Source organism: Lygodium microphyllum, chromosome 24 (assembly GCF_053477565.2).
Source record: "Lygodium microphyllum isolate KBCC chromosome 24, Lygodium_microphyllum_v1.1.10, whole genome shotgun sequence".
Lineage (NCBI taxonomy): Eukaryota > Viridiplantae > Streptophyta > Polypodiopsida > Schizaeales > Lygodiaceae > Lygodium > Lygodium microphyllum.
The window spans coordinates 109,106,629-109,131,031 of record NC_141158.1 but is presented as its reverse complement, the minus strand read 5'-3'; the positions used below and the strand labels follow the sequence as shown (position 1 = coordinate 109,131,031).

At 38.0% G+C, this 24,403-nt stretch overlaps 2 protein-coding genes across 31 annotated transcripts in view; one reads left to right on the top strand and one right to left on the bottom strand.

Annotated features, from left to right (window-relative positions):
- Positions 1-8,435: 8,435 nt before the first annotated feature.
- Positions 8,436-8,999, bottom strand: LOC148015509 (uncharacterized). Its single transcript, XM_087665218.1, has one exon. The coding sequence runs from the start codon at positions 8,997-8,999 to the stop codon at positions 8,436-8,438; it is 564 nt and encodes a 187-aa protein (XP_087521344.1).
- Positions 9,000-9,175: 176 nt separating this feature from the next.
- LOC148015508 (uncharacterized) overlaps positions 9,176-24,403 on the top strand; it is a 212,875-nt gene continuing 197,647 nt past the window's right edge. For 7 of the 30 annotated variants that reach the window (XM_087665318.1, XM_087665335.1, XM_087665336.1 and 4 more), the window contains exons 1-2: positions 9,205-9,496; positions 9,679-9,802. In XM_087665318.1, coding sequence (XP_087521444.1) covers positions 9,318-9,496; positions 9,679-9,802 — 303 coding nt within the window. In that variant the 5' untranslated portion in view covers positions 9,205-9,317. Of the gene's footprint in view, positions 9,497-9,678; positions 9,803-24,403 lie in introns of all 30 variants that reach the window. The other 23 variants (XM_087665327.1, XM_087665326.1, XM_087665328.1 and 20 more) reach the window with 16 other exon arrangements.

Genomic DNA, 24,403 nt, shown 5'->3' with positions numbered 1-24,403 from the left:
TCATTGCCTAGGGACTATGTGATGATGTATTGCACCATATCTCCAGCATCAAAGATACAAAAAAGGCATGGGATAAGCTTGACAGGATCTTTGGAACTCAAGCTAAAAACTCAAAAGTAAAATTACTCATGCAGTTCTATAAGCTAGATGTAAAGGATAATTCTTCTATGACCATGCACATTAACAAGTTCAAGAGCCTAAAAACTCAACTTGAAAATTTAAAGTAGAACATAGATGAGAATGAAGCCATAGCAGAGCTACTAGCAAGTGTAAATCAAGAACCATATGAGAACGTTTTGTCTATCCTAAGTAATGTTCCTAATCTCTCACTCAAAGACATTGAGCATTCTCTATTAGAGAAAGTAAACTTAAAAACAAGGATGCAAAAGAAATCATCTCGAAGGACAATCTCTTGTACACCAAGGGAACTTATGGAGCAAAAGGACATGGACGAGGATTCAACACCAACAACAAGGATCGGGTCACAAGTCATTATTGTGGTAAGACTAGGCACATGGCTACTGAATATTTCCATAGGAAAAGAGCACAACAAGTGCAGAAGGGTAACCATCAAAATCAATCCCCGAATGAAGAAGATGTTTCCGCTATTGGAAACTCTGACATATTATTTTGAAGAAATTTTCATTTTATGGATCTTGTGTTTTTCGATAGTGGATTTTGTTCCCCTTAGTGAATTTGCTTTATTTTAAAAAAAAAACATTGCCAAATATGTAAAGCTCCACCCTTTAACTTTACTAGGTTGCCTATGAGCTAGTCTCATGGGCCATGTCATCATGTGGGGGGGGGGGGGGGGGGGGGGCAAAAGCTAGCAAGTGTGTAGGAACTCATCATTTGAGGGGGGTGTGAAAAGATATGACAAATAATATATGCTCCAAAAAGATATGTCCTGAATCGCATATGCATATAGTTAGGCAAAATGCTACTATCCAACTACTATAAAGCATTATACTTGACTATTACTTTCAGAGAATTGAATGTAATATATCATGATGCTTTCTTCTTTCAGTTAGTGTCATTCTTAGTGTCTTACACAAGATTGTGTTTATGAGTCCAAGGTTCCATCTTGGAACCTAATTCACTTGTGTAATAGTCAGTCCATTGTCTATGTTATCATGAGTCTTGTATTCATCTCCCAACCTCCATAGGTCTTGCCATGCTCTAGATCCGTCTTTCTAACACAAAAACGAGAGAAGCAGAATTGGTGGTGGCAAACAAAATTGGTGATGATGCCACCAAAAAACATTTGCAAGTCAACATGCATAGTCCAAACGACAAAAATGGAACTAATGATTCTGCCACCAAAAAATATTTAAAAAAACATTTGCAAGTGATGATGCTACCAAAGAACGACATTCTAGTTATCAATGTTTGTAGTTATGATGCCACCAAAAAGTGAAGTTTGCACTTGAAATTTTAGTATTAAAAGAAATTTGTGTTATTGAGGACAAGCATTTGCAATTGATGCTTTCAAAATTTTGGTTTAAAAAAGGGAACTTGTGAAACCATGTTTGAAGCTGAGAGTACCTTTGATGCATGCAATGAGCTGAGACTACTTTTGATCCGCATGGCGCATATGACTTGGTGGCTCATGTGGTCCAGTTCACAAAATGTAATACAAAAAAACAAATAATACAACCAAATTAGGACATATCTCCAAATTTCTCATATAATGTTATCTACAATCACTAAGTAGCAAACAAACACTAATCACATAGTCTAAATCCAATTTCAATAAAACAATGCAGACACAAGATGTACGAAACACGAGGAGGCCTTTTGGACAAGAGAATCTAACACCCTCTCACGTTTCATATGTCACAAGAGAAAAAATGCAGGTCTAAGACGTATGAAATGCAAGGAGGACTCACATGGACAAGAGAAACTAACACCCTCTCACGTTTCATACATATTCGATTTAAAAAAATTAATGTCATGAAGTTTTACAAGTCTCACAATAGAACAGTTCTCATTTTGCAAATCTCACATCTTATTCTCAATGAGTTCAACCCTTGAAAGAAGATCTATCTGAATGTTCACATAATTAATATTTCAATCTTATCCACCTACTTCTTATCAACATAAGTGGAAATAAAATTATCCTTATGTGTGATCAAGCTCTGTTGGTCCATGATTCTATTTGAAGAAACTTGCACTCCAAGCGACGTATGAAACGCGAAATAACTCTTGTCCATGGGAAGAGCCATGACTAATCGCATTTCATATGTTGGGCTTTTTTTGGGATCATTTGGTAGGAATTATCAAGTGATTCAGAGCTAACTCATATTTTTCAAAAAAAGTATATTTTCGAGGGTTCAGCATGTATGCTAGGCGATGAAGCTTTCTTTAGTCGCCTTGCGCTGAAGAATAATTTTGCACTATGATTAAGTTAGCGCTGTGTTGGTGTGATCGAGCATAGAAAGAGCTTTGTCCTCGAAAAAAAACTTTTGGCCATTCAAAAATTGGGTTTCTAAGGATGTTGGTTTGCATGTGTGGGTGCTATAATGCGTAGTTAATTTCACATGTGCGACAGGTAAACTGTTTAAGCTTGGGAAGTTGTGCCATGTATCACTTTTTTAGCATGATAGCACTTTTATGGCTCCACTTTTTAAAGGTTAATAGTAATTATTAGCATTTTCTTTTTCATTTTAAGCGCACCTCCTTCAAATTAGTGCAATGTACTTCTTGAACAAACATGCGGTGACTGTTGGCATATATATATGACAACTCATGGTTGGGTTTATGTTACTATTTTTTTCATGTATCTTGTCTTATCGTTGGGCCATAGAAGGGCAGGCAAATAAATGGAGGGAGTATAAAAGAAAGAAGGAAGAAGAAAGGAAGCAGACCAGCTTCTATCTTTTCTTGAAAGGGTTGACCCTAAGGGCTTCAATGGCTGTTGCTTTTTACCTAGTGATATTAACAAAATATCAAATATGATATTTTTTTACTGTGACTGTATTCAAATCCTCAAGAATAAAATGAGAGAAGTAAATGACTCTATTATTCTTGCAGGATGAGGTATAATATATCAAAATTTATTTTTACTCACTATATGTTTCTAGCAATAGGCTTTCATGTTGATGCTCACTATGATATCCATTCCTTTGCTAGGTGTGCAATGCATGAGCTCCCTTTCATATACAACAAAAATTTGAGGTTCTTGATCCATCTATGTCATACTATATGAAGAGTGAGCTTGATGCAAGTGCATTTGATCATTGATTCAATCCAATTGACTTTGAAACTTTGGAAAATCTTCTAATTCCATACAATGAAAAGTAAGTAATTTGATATTTTGTTAGATTTTATGAGCTTTTATTTTACTAAATTATTGAAATATAATTGTTTTCGATTCTCATTGGAGCCTAATTGGAATAGACTGTGTGGAGAGGCAATGCTTCCTCATCAATTCTATGAAAGGAATCCATGGAAATGTCAAGTTGTAAGTTATATAATCCAACGTCTCATCGATTTTTTAATCTTTCTTTTTGTAATAATTCTAAATTTTATTGTCTTTTAGGTATAGAGCTATAAAAAGATTGATTATTGAAGTGCTAGAGAAAAAGAGTCCCATGCCTTGTGATTTACTTGCAACAATGCAATATAGACAAGTTGCGGTAAGGTCTTGATTTGAATGGTTGGAACATAATAATAAAATTTATTCTATAAACTACCATAAAAAAGTTTCACAGTTTTACTTTATATTGTTGATTGTAGTGTCCTCATTAGGATGATAGTCACTATTGGCTAGAGAGTAATTGCAAATGCCAGAAGATTTGTTAGGTTTATTTATCTAAGTGAAGATAAACTTATAAAGGTAATGTGAAAGATACTAAACTTTAAGATTGAGGTTTGTTGCAAAATACTCCATTGATAATAATAATATATTTTATTAAAAAATAATATATATTTTTTCTTACAAATGTATGATAGTTTACAAGGGATTGCTATACAAGTGAGCATGTTTGGTATATAAGAGCAAAGGTCATGAAATACATAATGGTCAATTGTATACAACCGACAAAAATGGACAAAAATGGGAGCTTGGACATTGAAGGAGAGGAGATGCACGTAATTGCAGTAGGTGAAGCTATGCCTTCAACACCCAAGGTAACCAAAGCATCAAAGAAAGGCAAAAGGACTCCTAAAAAGGATATTACCACAAAATTTGTACATGTATTTTATACTGATAGTAAAGAGATATTTTCTTCAATATCCTTGCATTGTATATTCTTCTATCTCCTTGTTAATATTTGTAAAAAAATATGTTGCAAATGTTTAATAATCAGGAAGTAGAATCTGATATATACCTAAGTGGATATAATATGATATAAAAACTTACTTGTTTGTTATTAAGTTGGAAGACAAATGAGCATGGTAATTCAATATCTTCATTCTGTAAATCCATCCTCACTTGATGTACCGTACATGATGATCTAACCTTTAGGATTGCAATAATATCCTCATTGATCCAAACATCAAGATCCACTATAGGATCTTTGCTAAAATTATCAAGATTTTGGTCTAAAGCAACCAGACTACCACCAACATAATGCCATCTACTATAATAAAAGCTAAGGATGAAATTTTGAGTAGCAATCATATATTTACAAGCTATATAGTCTTGATATATCTTACATATAATTTTTCCTTCTATCCTAGTGTCCCATTCCTCATCAACAAATTGTATGACATATGATATGTTAGTCTCTTCATTGAAAGCATAGTCGTTGATCTTCTTATCTCAACATTAGAAAAGAAGTCAATAAATGTATTAATAGACATGAACAAAGTAACTTTTCTTAACCTGCTTGAGATATTAGGTTATAATGCTCTTTGTATCTCAGAAAATATTTTACATCTATAGCCCTCACTAGTAGCTGGACTTGGCAAAGGCCACTCAAAGCTTGAAAAATCGGGCAAAGGAAAGGGGGATATTGATCCTCATTGGCTGCGTTGTATGGGGACATTATAAGAATGATCATAAAAGAATATTCCATTCTATGCAAGCTCTATCTTCTTTCTACCTAATTACATTTCTTCTCCAATTGAACCATGCATCACATCAATAACATCAATAATAGACTCGAGCGGTTGCCATTGCTCAAGATTAAAGGAATAGACATCTACAAGACAAACAAAAAAATGTTATAATGGAAAACCTTAAACCAAGTTCAAGAAAAGAAGAATTTAAGAATCAAATTTTTACAATTTAGTCTATACATTGGAAGATTTGAAGTTCCAAGTTCCAAATATAGCTCTCTATGCATAAACACATGTTACACCAATACCTCTCCAGGTTTTTCCTGTTACACGGTGATCCAACAGCCTTTGCTAATAATTTAGGAATCCATCTTCCATCTTTTTGGAACGTGTTAAACACTGAAATGGATGTGATTTGGGAGCTTGGATGCCTTGTTGAAGGTTGAGTTTTTGTATCCATAGCGCGCGCGCACGCACACACACACACACACACACACACACACACACACACACACACACACACACACACACACACACACAGAAGATTAGGCTACCACAAAGGAGGGAAAAACACGAGAGGGACAAAAGAAAGGAGGGAAAAAAATATGTGCCAAGCTTTTTACTAATTTGAACTTAGATTAAATGTGTCATTATCATTAATCCAAACATATAATTAAATAAAAGTGGTCGAGACAGTATATCATTAATGCAAAGAATGTCATAATCATGAATATAAGAGACTAAAAATAGATATTGATAATACAAATTCGAAATATTATATATATATATATATAAAGTAAAATAATTTTTACCTTTTTTAAAATAGAAGTTCTGTTATGGAAGCTTTGCTCCTATTGATCTAGAGCACTCTCTTTCTATCTCCTAAAAGGCATTTTCAAGACCTCAAAACTCCCTAATGTGTATTCAAGATGGCTATGTGTGCTACTAGAATTGTTTTGGTACTAAAATTGTGTTATCTCTAAACCTAGCCCTTTGAGCTAACTAGGACATACAAAGAGCTACATTTTAACCAACATATCTTTGATACCATAGTTGTGTTATCTCTAAACCTAGCCTTTGAGGTTAGTACACTCAAATGGCCATAAAAGGACATAAGCAATAACCATTTTATAAAGATGAGATAGTTTTTGGTGCACTGTAATGGTTGTGAAATGAAATTTTCAACTTAGAATAATGATCAAGAGATCTTGATTAAGAGAAAATAACACAATGATTATAATTAATTTCAAAAAGTAAAACCTTCCAATTGATTTCCATGGGGTTAGGATGTTATGTAAATGATTACAGTTTTTTACTATGCTTAAGTTGGATACTACATTTTATTATACTTTCTAATCCTTTATACTCTATAGCATGAAGTTACATCAGATCATCAAGTTTACTATTCTCGAGATACAATTGTGTTGAGAGAGCAACAATACTAATATTCAATTGATGGTCATTTAGATGTTGTACACATACATTTTTTGCACTCCCTATCCCTATGTGAACTTTGAGCACCTTACTTTCAACAAAATGTTGGTATTGTTGATTGTGTTATTGATGGATTGTATTTATGCTATTCTTCAACTAAATTTCTATTAAGTGTTGTTGATAAACAAAATAATAATGACACAAAATGCTCATGAATATTAGCCAAATTTGAATCCAAACAAATTATACAAGGAATTAAAAGCAGTACTACTCCAACCATTACTGGAAGGTTGGAAAGAGTCCACGAGATAATAAAAAATGAAGGAGTCATAAGTAATCCAAAAAAGAGATAATAAAGATTGCCTCGATAACTAGAGACCCATGACCTTAGCATATAAATTTTTCACAAAAACTCTGGCTACACATCTATCAATTCATTTGAATGAATGGATAAGAATTGAGCAAAAGGGATTCATCAAAGAAAGATATATTCTTGATTCTATGATAAACCTATAGGAAGGGTTTGAACATGTCCAAAAAGAAATAAGGACTTTATCTTTTTTAATATAGACTTCGACAAAGTTTATGGTAGATTAGAATGGACTTATATTTTACAATCTCTTGCTAATATGGGATTATGCAAGAAGTTTGTCAAATTTGTTAGCATCTTGTTTTGGAAATGCCACTGCTAGGGTTGCTATTAATGGAGACCTCCTTGACTGCTTCCCATTGAGGAGATCTATCTGACAAGGCTACCTACTAGCCCCTCATGTTTGCCATTGTTGCAGATGTACTGGGATGGTTGATTGACAATGAGATGAACAATGGCAATTTCTCGAGAATCCAATTACTAGGTAATAAGCAAATGATTTTTAACTAGTTTAAAGATGATACCAATGGAGCAGTAAAAAATTAACTTGTCTTAATGCGTACTTTTTGGAATTGTCTTTGAATCTTTTGTCTTGCTTCTAGTTCTATTGTAGTATTCTCTTGACTGGCTACTCAAAGAAGGGTGTAAAATTCTTGAAGAAGGAAAGGTATTCAATTTATTGGGTATTCCTATGGGATTTGGAGTCACATTGAAACAAAGGTGGGATTGGGTTCTAGAAAAACTAAAGAAAAAATTGGATTGATGGAAGGGACTATAGTTGAACCTAGCAAGAAGGGTTGTAGTACTTAAATACATAATTATCCCTACCACTCTATACTTCCTCTCATGTTGGGAACCCTCTTCAGCTAGTCTAAAATAGTTAGATAGCCTATTCAGAAATTTTCTATGGTCAAAAGATAGTGAAAGTTCAAGATCCCCAAGGTTGCATGGAGAATATGCACTCTAACTAAACAAAAGGATACCTTAGGCCTACCCAATCTGGAATTGATAGCCAATAGAATGGCCACCAAATGGATAGTACGAAGTTTTTATTTTCCTGAAGAGAGCTCAACTGTGCTAGTTCATAATAGTATGAGCCATTTCAAAATTGAATTGTCCACAAACGAACAAAAAGGGAAAGGAAAAAGCAATGTAGTGGAAGAGGAGATGAGAGCTACCCAATTCGTTATGGATGAGCTTAAAGCAAAGGTGGGTGTGGATCCCAAGCTTCTATTATGTCCTCAACCTTTCAAATCACGAAAGAATATGCTTATTACTTGGGATGAAATGTAAACAGTGCTTACCCTACAAAGGGCATTATTTTGGAACTAGGTCTCATAAGTATGCCCTCATATGTCTCCCCAACACTATTGCGTATGTAATGGGTGGCTGTGTCATTTTTGAGTTGTGACTTTGTACCTCACACTTTTTTCTTTACTTTTATCAATATATTTTAACATCACCACTAAAAAAGAAAAAGAAAAGTTCTTGTAAACATTATATCACAATTCTTATCAATCTACTTAAACTTATGTAGAAAGCAAGCTTATAAAGAACATTCAAATCTTGAACTAGACAGAGCTTGGTATGCTACAATAACTCTCTCTCTCTCTCTTGCTCTCTCTCTCTAGGCCCATCTACTTTTCTTCTTGGGTTTTTTTGCTCTTTCTTGTTGGAGTTTAAGCTCCAAGCTCGGCTCCAAGTCAAGTGTATCACAGAGATCACAAGAACCCAAGTCATTTGGGTCAAAAATGGACCTGTCAAAACAGCTCCCTATTGCATCTATTTGATAATAGGCAATAAGGCGTTCCATGAAATAAGGGTTGCGATATCCTCGTGATTTTCTCAAAACTTTATTGAAATGCAATGATTCTTTAACTTTTTTTTCTAGATAAGTAGAGAACTTCTCCTGTAGAGCAAGCAAACACCTGCTTGAAGTAGGAGGTGGCATAAAAGCTGGGTCAATCATATCCTGCCTTTTTCTTTCGGGCAACTGCAAATGTCTGTTGTCTTCAACGCATTGTTCTTCTGCTCTTCCTGCTCCTTCCCCTTTTTTACTCTCCATCTTGGCATAATCTTTATCGCTGTTATGTACCCTGATTCCTTGTCCTCGACTCTCTCTCTCTCCATCCTCTTCATCGCTGTTGCCGTACTCAAAAAGAAGGGCGATGACGTTCGAGCTCTCATCCATCGAGCTGAGGCTATTCACGTTGTTATGTGAGCGGTGATCAAGAACAAGTCTCACCTCTCTCACAAGATACAATTCGAATTGAGGGAGAAGGCCCTTTGCTCTCCATTCTCATCTCCTTATATAGTTGTCACAAGTACTCTCCCACATATTAGGCTTTTGGCTTTTGGCTTTTGGCTTTCTTAAAAAGCTTAAGGCTTTTAGGCTTTTGGTTCCTTCGACGTTAATTTTTTTAAAAAGATAGTTGAATTGCGTTTTCAAAACGCCATCCTGCTCGTTCTCGTTATCACTGGCGTGGTGCCGCGAGGGAGGCCGCTAGGCATGATGGATGAGCTCCCAGATCATCTGCTTCTACGACCTCGAGCGCCATCTCCCAAGTCAGTCGACCTCGAGCGCCATCTCCCAAGTCAGTCACCGCTTCTACGACCTCGAGCGCCAGCATCGACATGCCCTCAAGGTTGGTTGCGACCTCCAGCAAGCTGCGCAAGTTTCAGTTTCAGGTTTATATTCACCCAAAACTCAGTTTCACATCTGCATGCTGTCCATATACAGATGCAAATCACCTTATAATTCGATCAAATATGTTGGGTTTGATACAGGATGCATGCAGATGATAGATACTTTATGCTAGTAACTGTATGCTCGTTGACAGTTGCTATATCTGCCTATGTTTGTGATTCAGGTGGTTGCCAATCATAGCTACGGTGTTAATGTTGTATGTTGTTTCCTCAATTCCTGGCTACACTTTCTCGTGCTTGGCGGGGACTACCAGGGAGACGAGTATGCTAATGGAAAGGGATGCACAGGTGCTTGATCTGAAACTCATACTGTTGGATCAAATTTCATCTCTCTTCTCCTGGCTTTTGCCATAGCAATATATATTTCTTTGGGACATCCTTGTTGGCTCTCAATGTGTGAGAAACCGTGCATTCTCTAGGTTACTACATTGTCCTTGCATGAGAGAGGTGTTTACAATGCTAATTGAGGTATCGGTTTAGCAATTTTAGTACGCATTCAATATAAGCATTAATTGATTCAGAGTTAGTAACTCTAGATATTTAAGCATTTACTATATCATTAGAGTTTGTGCTGATGATATTAAGGGTTAGCTCAACATGATTTTATTGATTGAGAACATGCATACTTTTGGAATTTCAAGTATGGTATGCACACTTGAAAAACCAATGTGTCAGTTTTGATGTTAGATACGATGCTTTAGGGACTTGAGCAATGTTAGAGGTTAGAAGGCTTTCATGACCCTCAATTCCATTCTAAACATGGGCTATTGACATCTCAATAGAATTTGTCTTGTACTTCCTTATATCAGTATTGTTGGCTTGGGTAGCTCTAGTCTATTCGATTTGTATCTTAGATGATCAATACAACCCCTGTACACTTGGGTACTCCTAGTCTATTGTATCTTAGATGATCAATACAACCCATGTCTACCCGACTCCGGGTTCACCTTCCATCATTCAAGTTGTCAAGTGTTTCAATTTATGTTGAAGTTAGCCCTTATCTTCTGATCTATCATAATCATGTGTCAACCTCATTTCAAATTTCTCATGTCACACTACTCGCCATTGCTCGACCTCTAGTATGTCCAGACAAGCTTAGCATGATATGACTCACCTCGTCGTCGTGCAAATGTCCTAATCCTCTAGTCATTCTACTCCTCTCATTTATGCCCTTGCTATCCTACAAAAACTAGATACTTTATCTTGCTATGGTTATAAGGATACTTTAAAGTCACTAATCGATTCTCAAGAAATAAATTTTCCTATTTTATCTAGGACTTTGCTAAGTCATGCTAATGTCTCCCTTAATTACACCTTTCTCTGCCTCAAAAACTAACATTATCTTACTCTAATTTCATAACTATAATCTTTCAAGAGTTTAATACCCTCACTTGTGTACTCATGATTCATATGTCATACTTATTCTAATTGAACATCCTCTAATCAACTTGTGATGTGAATTTGGAATGGATTGTCAACAATCTTAAATAAAATCTGGTTGAATGTCAAAACAATCATAATCTCTAATCCTTCCAATCTGCATGTAATATCTTCCCTTGATTTAACTATGTAATTTCCAATGTCTAAGAAGGTTATCGCAAACTTATGATCAAAATCCAATAGTTGAAAGAGGAACATTACTCTAACACAACTCAATTAATTACACATTCTAGAGATAGATAACTCATGACTAGTCTTGAGTCAAATATTTGTAAGTCCAAACAGGACCCTAAAACCATACGATTGAAATAATCTTCAAATGGTTAAATGTAGCACAAGGGTAGAGATGTTGGCACAATGGGTCAATGTGGAAATGAGCTAAGAATCATTCCCCTTTGGTTCTTTGATAGTCAATGTCATAAAAAGATTTGTCCATCTTATGTTCCAAGTAACCAAAATGTCAATCAACTTGAAGCCTTCCCTACTTCTTCCTCCTCACATGCCTTGTGTAATTTGCCTTGCATTGTGAGCTTGATTTTTTTAGGAGGCTTTGGGAAAGAGGGGAGCTTCCTCACCTGTGCTTTAGTCCTCAAAACTTTCTTGCGACAACCTACCTCAAAGAATGGATGTGCCCTAACTAGTGAATTCCCAAAACCATCCTCAACAGGCTGCAAGCTAATAAGTGGATGTGGTAGTTGCGACTTTGACACCTTTGCTTGTTGGACAAGCATCTCCATTTGAAGAGCAAGACATCGAGCAAACTCTAGTAGTTCCACATCAACTTGTACCAAGCACACATTATTTCAAGACAACTGTAATATTTATAGGTGGTCAAAGCTAAGATTGATCATACCCAACACTTACCACACTGGAAGAGTGTCTCATCAACAATTTGGTGTATTTGTGCAATCTTGTCCTCATTTGATGTCATCGATGAGACTAATAATAAACCTCCAATAATCAATGAATATTGATTTGCAACAATTTAACAATGATAGATTAGAGTTATTTGTACATGCACCAACCCCACGGGGAGACATGGGAAGCGGGTCCTCAACATCGGTTGGGGGGTCCATGCGGCATAAGAATCCATGACCTATCAAAATTCTCGAATCACAATAACTTAGCAACTTAGATTCTAAAAAGCACAACAAGAAACTTCTAGTAACAACATAATGACTCACGTGGTACATCTTTGTTGTTGGACAAGTCGTACAAGTCCATGGATGCCTTGATGACATGGAAAAAATTTAAACCACTGATCATCAACACCTTTGCTTGGTGCTTGCAAAGGTTGCCACGTATGGCCCACTCACATGAGCAACATGCCCACTCACAATTTGCATTCTCAACTTTGTGCCACAGATCGATTCTACTTTGGCTCTTCACCAAGGCAACCTTGTGATCAACATCCAATAACCTTACATTATCATCTGGGATTCCTTTGGCGTGCTCCACCGAGCTTGCAACAACATCCAAGATATTAAATTTTTTTTTGAATCTAGCCTCCTTCAACATATCCTAATACCAATAATAAGAATGACAAGGGCCCAATAGCATTTGTAAAAGCCAATCTACCCTTCGACCATGAATTGTCTTACGTCCAGTAAGAAATTGTAATTTTAGAATCCCATGATAGGACTCAATGCTACCATTTGTCTCTTGATTTGAGTGTGGCAAATTCCGAGCTGCTTGAATCCACGTTCCTTGGAAAGTAAACAATAAAATTAGGCAAATAAGAGAGGGAAAAGAATTAACTAGGTCACAAATCATTACCTATTGATGCCATCCACTGGTCCTTAAAGTACTCAACGAAGTCCTCCTCCTCCATGTATCTATGTAAAAAGTCATCCACTAGATCTCTAGCTTCTTGCTCTGTATTCACGTTATTGGTGTGCACTTGGCTTCGCATGTTCATTATCTAGCCTAGCGCCCTAAACATGTTTGCCCGTTTGGAGGTATCAGAAACCTTCTTGATCAAGTTCTTTAACCAAGTCCATCGGACTTGCCAAATGCAAAGGTATATTGGCACGCCAAAGACCTCCCTATTGCAAATAACAAAATATAATGAACCTCCAATCCCATGAACCACCAAACGAACCTCCAATCCCATGCACAATGCAACATAAAAGTGCCATAAATCGACAATTAATATGGAGGAATGCTTTATAGATGGCTACCTAATAGCTTGTATTTCTGCAAGCGCATCATCTACCATAAATGCATTAGGCTGTTATGATTTTTTTGCATTAAACATTCGATCTCGAAAGGCCAGTATCCATGCTCGAATGTTAGCCATGGTGCTCGAAGATGTAATGACCCATGCAACAGGGACGCCATTACGATGAGTGTCAAACACCAAGATGGTGTATAGATGAAACTGCAAAAGACCATTCTTGTTAACATTAATAAACTTTTTTCAATGAACATAAAAATTAGTGTAAATTTGTTTTCTAATACTATACCTTATATTTGTTAGTTCCAAATGTGGCATCCATTGCCAACAACCCATCGTTCCCATGCACTTTTGCCATCACTAGTTGCCAATCAGTTTGCGCTTAGTTGCCAATCAGTTTGCACACCAAGCGCAAATGCATTCCCTTTTTCCTCACCAAAGAGCTAATAAAAAAAGGTTTGGCTCTTATCAATAAGGACCCAATTGTGCACTCTGCGTGCATCATCCTGGTCCGTTTGCAAAGTGACAGCTTCCAACTTGCTTGAAATATTTAAAATATCCTTCAATGTAAGAATCTCTTATGGTCTTCAAGATACGATCTTTGGCACCCCTATGCACTGTGTGTATATGTTGTTGCAAAACTTGTTGTGGGGTATACCCTTTGTGAAGCATGTCACAGATCCATTATTTCATCCTCACTGACAGCCATGGTGCAAAGGCCATCCTTGCATTGGACTGTCCAGTGTATAGTGCACCTTGACACACATTTCCTTTTGCATCAACATGCTCGTATTGTATATAATTCAAATGGAAAATTGTGGGCCAAAGTTATAGTTGTGTAGCCACGAAGTAGCATTGACAACCCACAACATAGGTTTGGGACTCAACCCTTCATTTGCCGGCCTTCTTTTGGATTTTCATGGCTGGTGGGTTATCACGAGCATCAATCGGACCAAAGTTACACCAAAAGATATAGAATAAAAATAAAATATAACATTCAACACCCGATAAGCTGCATATGACTATCTAGCATTGGACATAGAAGTTTGCCTGGTGCATTCTTTGAGGTTAATTGCTTGCGAAATCTAGTTGGAGCATCCTTTCTTTGGGATTCACCGCATATGAAATCATCCAATCGGTTCCATATAATGTACGTGATGTTCTGGATGTCAAATTTTGATGATGGATTTGAACGTGCCTCCCATTGAAGATTTGAGGCATCAAAGGGACTGGATGGAAGATTTTGGATATAAATTTTTTGATTGGCAATAGTGGATGTGGAATGTTTGACATTGATAGGAATCATGGTGAAAGGTACAAATGGCAGCTTCAGAAAATAGTAGAAAGGTGTGTTTTGTTAAGCTGTGGGTAGCTTTGTTACGTTGCTTAATAAACCAGTAGAAATGGTAGCTTGATGGATGAGGACTGTTAGAAAGGGAAATGGAGGAGGGCGCTGTCTTGAGAGAAGAGGAAGGAGAGCAGATCACTCTTTTGAGAAATCCAACTAGTGTTGTTAGGAGAGCCGAAATGGAGGAGTGATTCTTTTTTTTAAAATTAGTTTTTAAAAGTGTAGTGGTTGTTCGTAACGACTCAATTAATAGAGGAGGGAGAGTGTGGGGCGGAATCATAGCTGCAGGCAGCACCGTTAGAAGTAGACCCCATGGGCCATGGATGCAAGCTTGATGCCATCTATCCGCCATCCCATAGTAAATCTCAGTTTTACTCTGATTGAAGTTTGCGACCTCTTCATCCTACGTGCACAAAAGACCAAAAACCATGCTTGAAATCTATCCTGGGGCATCGAGGGCAAGGAATTAGGGCACGTAATGGTGATGAAAATGATGCAATATGGAGAGTAAAAAAGGGGAAGGAGAAAGAAGAGCAAAAGAACAATGCGTTGAAGACACCAAACTTTTGCAATGTAATGAAAGAGACCTAGGAGAGAGAAGGAGAGAAGGGAGAGACTGCAGAGAGGAGAGAGAAAGGGAAAGAAGATGAGAGAAGAAGAGAGAGAAAGACTAGCAAAAGAGAGAGAAAGACAGAAAAAGAGAGAGAAAGAGGAGGGAAGCCATGAAAGCTAGAAGGAAGGAGAAAGGAGAGACTTGATTATTGATAACTGATGCCCTAATTGGGTCTCTCAACACCTTATATACCGTGTCAGTATAACTGGGTATTTCCATGCTAACCCGTGTCCTACCCGTATAGCCCCACTCTTTTACATTCCATCCCGACCCCGAAGGTTTTTGCCCTCAAAAACAAAAAGAGGACTTATGGCTCACAGAGAAAGGGGGGGTTTTTGCAGAGTACTACTCTGCTCAGCATTACAAAGGAGATCTCATGTGGAATTGGGGCATAGAATTGTTATATGATGTATATGACATGTGCAAGTTGATAGCATATGAGTTTGGCCTCCAATTCTTGACAATTAGGGGCTAACAAACAGTGGACAGCATGCTGTCCAGAACAGGCCTGCTGGAGGAAACTGGTCATAACTTCCTATGGGCATCTCCGATTGAGGCGTGTGACATGTCAAAACGAAGCTCGTTGAGGGTATTTTCAGCCTAGGTAGGTCATGCATGGGTGCACTTAATGCAGGCCCAAAACTGTTTGAAAATAGATGGCTGTCTACTGCAAAACAGGCCCAAATCGAGTCATCTTCAGCCAAGGTTGCCGCCTCAAGGTGAGGGGACTGCTCTGGGGGAGTGCTGATGTAGATAGAGCTTTCTTTCAACCCCCGGGATGAAATGGATAACCTACATGGTAAGCATCACTAGCATACAGGTCATCCATGCAAGCGTGGGTCTCTGCACTACCACCGGGGTCAAATGGAAAGTGGTTATCCTTTCCATGCATTGGGTTACCATCCACAAGTAAAGCTAGAATGGTCAATACGACTAGTTGTTGTCACAAGACTGTGACAACTATTACATTTTTGTTGATTTCTTTATTACATATTTTATTTGGTTTTTCTTTTTGGAAGGATCCCTCTTGAAATCTAAACGCCTGAGTTGCATGGCCAGTATGTGAAATGGACAGGAATGTCTAGTGAGTCAAGATTGGATAGTTAAGGTCCAGTACAAATCTGGAAGAGACTGATGGCACTGTAGATTGACAAGCCTGGAAGAGACTTGTGAAAGTGTATATGGACAAGTGTGTTGAAGAACTAGCCTGGAAGAGACTAGTTCAAAGTGAAGATGGTCAAATCTCCAAGAGATTAGTCCATGTGGAGTCATCAGTGGAAATTCACTTTCAGTTGAGCTGCATTGCAAATTTGGATGTAGCCAAAGTTTGCAAAGATGGTCAGAAGACTAGTGGGATGCAATGGAAGCAACTCCTAAAATTTAGGGAGTTACTATTTTTGGACCCCAGAATCTGTTCGCGTCATTATCTTCGTGTTTGCACGAGGATCAATCCTCTGGTCTGTGCCGGGGTCAAATTCTGCACCGAACATTGAGAATTTTAGACCGGAAGGCTGGAAGAGATTGATGGCACTGTAGATTGACAAGCTTGGAAGAGACTTGTGAAAGTGTATATGGACAAGTGTGTTGAAGAACTAGCCTGGAAGAGACTAGTTCAAAGTGAAGATGGTCAAATCTCCAAGAGATTAGTCCATGTGGGGTCATCAGTGGAAATTCACTTTCAGTTGAGCTACATTGCAAATTTGGATGTAGCCAAAGTCTGCAAAGATGGTCAGAAGACTAGTGGGATGCAATGGAAGTAACTCCTAAAATTTAGGGAGTTACTATTTTTGGACCCCAGAATCTGTTCGCGTCATTATCTTCGTTTTTGCACGAGGATCAATCCTCTGGTTTGTGCCGGGGTCAAATTCTGCACTGAGCATGGAGAATTTTAGACCGGAAGGCTGGAATGGGAAATATCTTCCAGTGCTGCCACTTGGCACAAATTGCTGTACTTACCTCTTTAAAGAGGGCTGGCGTGCAGTTTTTGGGCTTAGAAGGGCTCATTTGAGAAGGACAGTTGCTGACGGAGAGCTCTTGAGAGCTGGCCTACCTTGTCTATGATGCACAGGGGGCTGGGCTTGCTTCCTACTCTCTCTCTCTCTCTCTCCCTGACAGTATGGTTATGCTGCAGAATCAAGGGCCTTTCTTCTGATTCAGGTACAGCTGTGTGGAATATGCTGTTTTTGCATGAGGCAAGAGCCTCTTTTCTTCAGGAACAGGAGCAGTTGTTTGCTGCCCACAAGCAGGAACAGGTGAGGGTGGTAACCTCACCAAGCAAGTGTCTGAAACAGCACTAAATCAGTTCTGATTCTGGACTGTTGAGAGGCTATTTCAGAGCCCAATTGATGCCAGAATCAAGGGGCATTTGGCCCAGATGATGCAGGACAGTGCAGGGAACAATATGAGCTGAGAATAGGTGCCAGAACAGGTCTGAACCAATAATTACAGTGGGCTGAGTAGTACAGGGAATAGTATGAGTTGTAAACAGGTTTCAGAACAGGTCTGAACCAGTAATTACAGCAGACTGAAATTGTCAATTCTGCACTCCAACCAGAAGATTCAGTCTTGGGCAGAGTTTCCCCTCCTGGTCAACTTGATTTGGGTCAGTAATTGTACTGTTATGCTGTCAAATTTCACCTAGAATAGATGAAAGACAGCCCATTCTACTTTGTCACTTTTAAAAATAAAGAAATACTGCAAAGGGCGCCTAACTTAGGGGCCAACAGGGTGTCTGTGGGCAATAGGAGCATTCTAGCTTCCTGTTTTTCTTCTTGATTCTGTGTCTTTAAGTTCAGGTAAAGTGGGCGACTGTGAATTGGGTGAAAGCATTTATAGTTTTTTGGTTGTACACTACTCCCCTTCCCAGTGAACAGGCCGGTTTCAGTTGTTGCATCGAGTCTGCCATAAGCATCATATGATTAAGCTCGGTCTGTGCTTGGATGTGTTAGCGGATCAGAGACTGGCCGTACAGTCGGACTGCCATGTGGCAGTCCGACCTGTACCAGTACAGTCGGCTGCATTTAATGCAGCCGACCTGCCATTTATGATCGCCCAGATTCTGGCTATTTATAGCCGAGTTTTCAGCAGTCTGCCTACACACTTTTGTACGCAGAGTGAGGGACCGGGGAGGAGAAGCTCTCCATCTTCCCCTCTCTTCTTCTCTTCTCTTGTCTTGCTCGCGGCTATGGAGCTTGGAGCATGGAGCTTGAGGATGGAGCTTGCTTGAAGCTTGCACTTGGATCATGGAGCTACCGCAGTGCGCGGGAGAGGAGGTAACTCGATCGGCATGGAGGTAAGCTCACTACACCCATAGATATGGATGGCGTGTCGACTATGTGAGAGGTAGCCATTAGTGCTCGGCTTGGAACGTTTGAACAATAAGCGGTCCGTGGGTCTTGGCGGTTGAGCGAAAGCTCCCACATGCATACATACAGTTGGTAAACTGTAGACTGTTAGTGACCATCAACTTATTCAGTACCAAAACTGAGTCGTATACATGTCATACATGTCCTACCCTATCATTGTTAACAGCAAGTCTTCACTGTTTTCCAGATCTATATATCACTGTTACAACTCACACATGAGCTCCCATGAGTGCATTTGCTTACAACCTTTGAGCACCTCCCCAAGGGCATAATCAAGCATTCTATTACTTAGAATGCAACCAATGTGTTGATTTGTGGGCAATGGAGCTTTGGCGCAGTCACGCAGTTCTGTAATCTTGTTTCCAGCAGCACGTGATGAGGGTAATGATGATGACTAGGCACTCTATTGTGCTCAATGAAGTCTTACAAGTCTCCCCAACAAGCAATTGCGAGCATTTCATCCAATGAAGACCACAAACTTACAATGCATACCTTCAAGAAAACAATGGTAGCCTACTTGACCTTTGACAAAACTGAGTCTTCAACTTTTGTAGGTCTTCTTCAGCTTCTCCTTCTCTTGAGAGTCCATCAAATTGAGCTTTGATACCATATTCAGAGAGGAAGAGATAGACAAAGAGTGGAGCAGACTCAAGAGCCTTCAGGCTCATGTTCATTCTTCTTCATTATTCCACACTTTGTCTTTAAAAAAACAAAGTAAGAGTAAGTGTTACTCTAGGTCTAACTTGACCAATACTCGACTAAGGTTAGATTAACACTACACTGACTTATTCAGTGGCACACACATGAACATTTGTATCTAGCTGGAGCGGTCTGTCACACATGACATAAATAAGGACAGGGAAATAGAGGGAGCTTGATTTCTAATAGACTATGGACTACATATCTTTCTAAACCACTCTCCATGAGCAGTCATGTGGTTAGAGGTACCTAAGTTTCCCCAAAACATACATCATTCTTAGATAAACCATTAGCAATTAACTTGTAATCTACATACAAGCCAATACTAGGTGCACTACAACAAAAGACATGCTTCCTTTTTTACTAGCTGCACAATAATAATTGTAATCTACAATTTGTATGTACATGCTCTCTATTTCTATAACCTAGTAAACACATGAAACCTTACAACTTCAAAATCTATAACCTTTCTATCAAGCATAGATGAATCTCCAGCAACATAACTAGAAATAGTTTTTTACCAACTTGCAAGGCCAGAATAGAGACCAAAATGACTAAAATATAGCAAAATATGCTTTGATAAGACCTGAAGGGCTTTGCTGTAGTGTATGCCCTACTCTTCGTGCTCACCCAGTTTCATTATAATCAAAGTCTGCAACAACACCAGCCTCAAGAGCCTTTGACAATAGTTATATTCCAAGGCAAATCGAATAAGATGGAAGAGCCTTGTACTTGTTGCTTGCTTTCACATTTGTTGCCTTTATCTCAATCTTTTATTGAGCTTTCTGCTAGCTGAGTAGCTCTAATACTATGAAAATACAGAGGAGAGAGGTGAAGCAAGCAAGAGCACACAGACACAATGGACACTTGAGCACATAGAGAGGGTTGAAATCTTTGTCTTCTTCTTTCATACAAATGATTTAGTCCACAACATGATAAAATACTAATATAAAAGTACTGAAATTTATATACATGTAGTTACCAAGTGTGAATCTGCTAAGGATAGGTGAGGTGGCAAAATGAATGTTCTATAACTAAGAGTGGACTATGTGGGTGTAGTTCAATTGTAGAATCACTAGCATACCCTCCATGTCAATCACCTAATGTGGGAGTGAGTAAAATCCTTCCACATCACCAAGGCATGTAGTAGATGCCAGCTCATGTGGAACTTGACATCTCAACACAAGATCAAATGCTAGGCTATCTATACAAGAGGGGATGAACAATCGTTGTGATCACAAGTTATGATTCAATGTCTGGCTTGCATACGATCTTTATACCAAGGCTTATAATGGGGTAGTATTTTGATGTGGATTGATCAAAAGTATCCATAAACCTAGGAGGAGGATGATATTTGGATGCTATATAGCTTGTTGTTTGAGCACTCTTTTCAACCGGTTAGAAAAAAGAGAATAAGAGACCCTACTAGATCAAAACATAATGATTTGGGAGGACTCTTCCTTCCTTACACAAGGGATTTGCTAAAAGAGGTCATGATAGGGAAGGAGTGCATGGAGAAAAAGTACCAAAGAAGGCTTGTATAAATTAAGAAGTTTTTAGTGTTTCTAGAGGGTGGGTATTAAGGGAAGCCAAAGTTGATACCATTAAAGTCAAACCAAGTTAAGAATCATGGCGCGTGCGCGCGCACGCGCACACACACACACACACACACGCACGCACGCACACACGCACGCACACACACATATACACATGGGGGGAAGGGGAGTGAGAAAGATCACAAAGTGGAGGCTAAAGCTGGTTGCCCTAGGCATATAAGAGGAAATTGTGGGCATAGAGTGTGGAAATGAGTTATAGAAGGTCTAAACATCTTCCATGAGGAGCAATAAATAGATCAAAGTAATGTCTATGATGGTAGAGTTGGTTATCAAGTTTGAAAACTACGATTGTGATGACATTCATTATAGCATGGCTCTACATATAATTAGTAAATTATAGTTAAGGCACAATGGGTATCATACTCCTATGTATTTATGGGAAATATAATACCTTTATGAGTAGTTGGCTACAGTTGGATGGTTTGCAAGAAAAAAATTTGTCGTAAAATTGCATTAATGATGCACAATGAGGGTTTCACCTTATAGATGAGCTTTGAGATGAGACCTTCCATATCCCATTTGATGCTATACTTTGGAAGTCACATCAATTTTTTACTGGCACATACAATGGAAAGGACTATATAATGAATAAAATGCTTGAGTACAATATGAAAAGGTTTGAAAATGATAGAGAACACAAGTATATTATAGCACAAAGGTTAAGGATGTGGATCTTCACTCCTTGGAATATGATAATATACAAAATGTCACCAACAACCTAGGCAAGATGCAAGATGCTAGAAGTGATAGTTAAATCCATAATTGCAATGACATTGTAGAAGCTTTTAAGAAAATAACCCTTCTTAGGTGGGTGTTGGACTATTGATAGGGATGACCCTCCCACACTTTCCTTGTGAAGTCAATTCAAAATTCCCAGGTCCAACTAAGTTTTTTGTGTCCCAAAGGGAGACTAGATGGTGTTGCATATGGATTAAGAGTTTTGGTCAACTGCTAAAGGACTCCTCTGGGCTTTAGAAGGGGCACCTCATACATGGTGGTGGAGTAATGGTTAAGATAGGAGAATCAAATAATAAAAGAAACTAAATGAAGTTAACAAAATAAGTTTGAATTGAATTTTTGATATTGATAGCCATTGATTTCTTGGTGCATACACAGAATATAAGAGAAAAGGAGGCTACCTGATTGAGAAAGACCTTTCCCTTTTGACATGCCAAGTGGCCCATGGCTGGGATGATTATTCATACTAGGAAGACTCATTTAATGGATAATAGATTTAGTCCATCAAATGTTTTATTACCACCTCTAGGCAATTTGTATATGCTTGACTTTTGACCGTGGAGTTGGATATGCATAAGAATCTATACACACCAAAATCTTCAACTCTAATATGAGTTATCGAGAGTCCGCTCGATGGAAAGATTAAAGATTGTTAGCATGTACTACTTGTAAGCTTCATACAAGGATTGATTTCTTGATCATGATAATGAATTGGTGTGTGACATTATGGGTTGATCCAAAAAGTACAAAGGAAGTACGTGGCCATTGCTCTACAAACCCTATGTTCAAAACTCAATGTTGGGGGTACTCCAAAGTATAAGAGAAATATGTTATTTGCCATACCTAAAGAAGTTGCCAACTTATAAGGACATAGATTCCAACCATTTCTACCGAAAAAAAACTTATGAGATGATACCCTAGATGGCTTAGAGCTTGATAGACGATTTTGTAAACCATTGTTGCACTAATAATGGGAACCCTTATTATTCTTACGGTTAGCTGATGATATTTGGGTAGTGGGTAAATAGCATTTTGGAATATTCTCCATGGACCAAAAAGAATGTAATGTGACCTCTTCATAAGTAATCTAGACCACATTGAAAATCTCAAAGTGGATGGAGGAACTAAAGATACTTCATTGTTTCTTATTCAAGAATTAAACAACCAATGACATTGTGACCATTAACATAGAGAGAATGACCTTTCAAGGTGGGGTATATGATTAAGTCACCTAAGTCTTAGCCCATGATTGTATCCGCTTACATGGGAGACATTCCTGAAATAATTACTCCATGATAGAATACCCCCCTTTACCAACAACATGTAAAGTCTTGAAAATAATGGAAATCTCCTACATGTGCACCATTGCCATTACATGAAGTTCATGATTAAAACTCTCTTGTATTTTGAGACCAGAGTATTGACCTATGTAGTACTAACCAGAATCGTTAAGGCTTGAGAATGGATAATAACTATAAGAAATTCCTTCTGAAGAAAAATCCACTAAGAAATTTAATGGAGAAGGGACCAAGGTTGAACAAGATATGGAAACCTGGATTGAAGCCATAGATGATTACTTTAGGACTACCAAAGCCATTGCTGCAAATCAATCCATGATGATTGCACACATATATTCACATTATCACTTTTTTCTTTGTTATTTTTTTCCTAGACTTCCATGTCTAGGACGAAACAACGCCGCATAAATTTTATATTGAAGAGATTTCAAGCTAGATGTTGAGGCTCCTTTAGATGTTGGTGACTCTAAATCTCCTTTAAATGTGGATGAAGCTTCACCTCTTTCAAATTGTGGTGAACATTCAACTCTCTCAATTGATGTAGCTTCAAAGCTTCCTATTACTAAAAGGAAAAGGAGGTCCATATGGTTTTATATGCAAAGGCATTTCAAAGAAATAAGGAGATCTCAAAGATCAACTAATCATCTTCTCATTTCTAGGATAGCATTTATCAAGGTTATGAAGGAAATTGTTGGTAGGTTGTCTAGGGTGTCCAAAATGGAAGGGATTGAAAAAAGGGGAAAATTTCAACTATTATGTGTCTATAGGAGATAACATACATTGCTCAATATTATGCATTATTCAAATGATCCTATCCTACCATCTCAAAGCTAAATACAATGTAGTCTAGGCCCTTTGTGATATGCTCCAAACCATACCATTGCACTTTATCTATCGATTTTTGTACTCTCTTGCTCTTCTCTCTTAGGATCTTAGAGTTTGATACAATGCAATCTAGGCTTTCAAGAGTTGCTCCCCCCTCCCCTCCCCCCCTCCCCCCAATCACATTGTATTAACCACTTTTCGTGCTCTCTCTCTTTTATCATGTCATCTTAGAGTTGATGCAATAGGAGTGAGGCTGTTTGTGAGCCCCCTTAACCGCATCATATCCACCTTTGCTGTTTGCCTCTTTTGTACGGGTCTTTGTAGCCTTAATCATGCAAGAAGGCACAAGTTCTATGTTGGAATCTTGTCATGAAGAATTTAGAGAAAGAAAAAGACCCTCTAGCAACATGAGACTTTAAAAGAGGCTTCATAGATGATTCTTCAACCACTTCTCTAAGCTCTCCAACATGTGCAAAAAAATCAAAGAGAACCCCCTTCTCTAAAGACCTTTGGCTTCTCTTAGGTTACAAAAATCACTCCCTCAGAGAGGCTTCTTTAACTTCTTATTCACAACAATATTAACTTATCATTTACCAAATGCTAGAGACATGTTGAATCTTGAATGGGACTTTTTGCAAAGAGAATTATGTTGAGTTTCAACAAGTAATAGGGCCTTTTGTGCAGGTGGATTCATTCATATATTTATACATATGCATTTGATAATATGAAAATATGTTAATAATTCACATTTAATCAATGAAAAACTTAGTT

Excerpts from the sequence above, each read along its gene's own strand:
- LOC148015509 (XM_087665218.1), bottom strand. The coding sequence starts at position 8,999 with ATGGATGAGAGCTCGAACGTCATCGCCCTTCTTTTTGAGTACGGCAAC.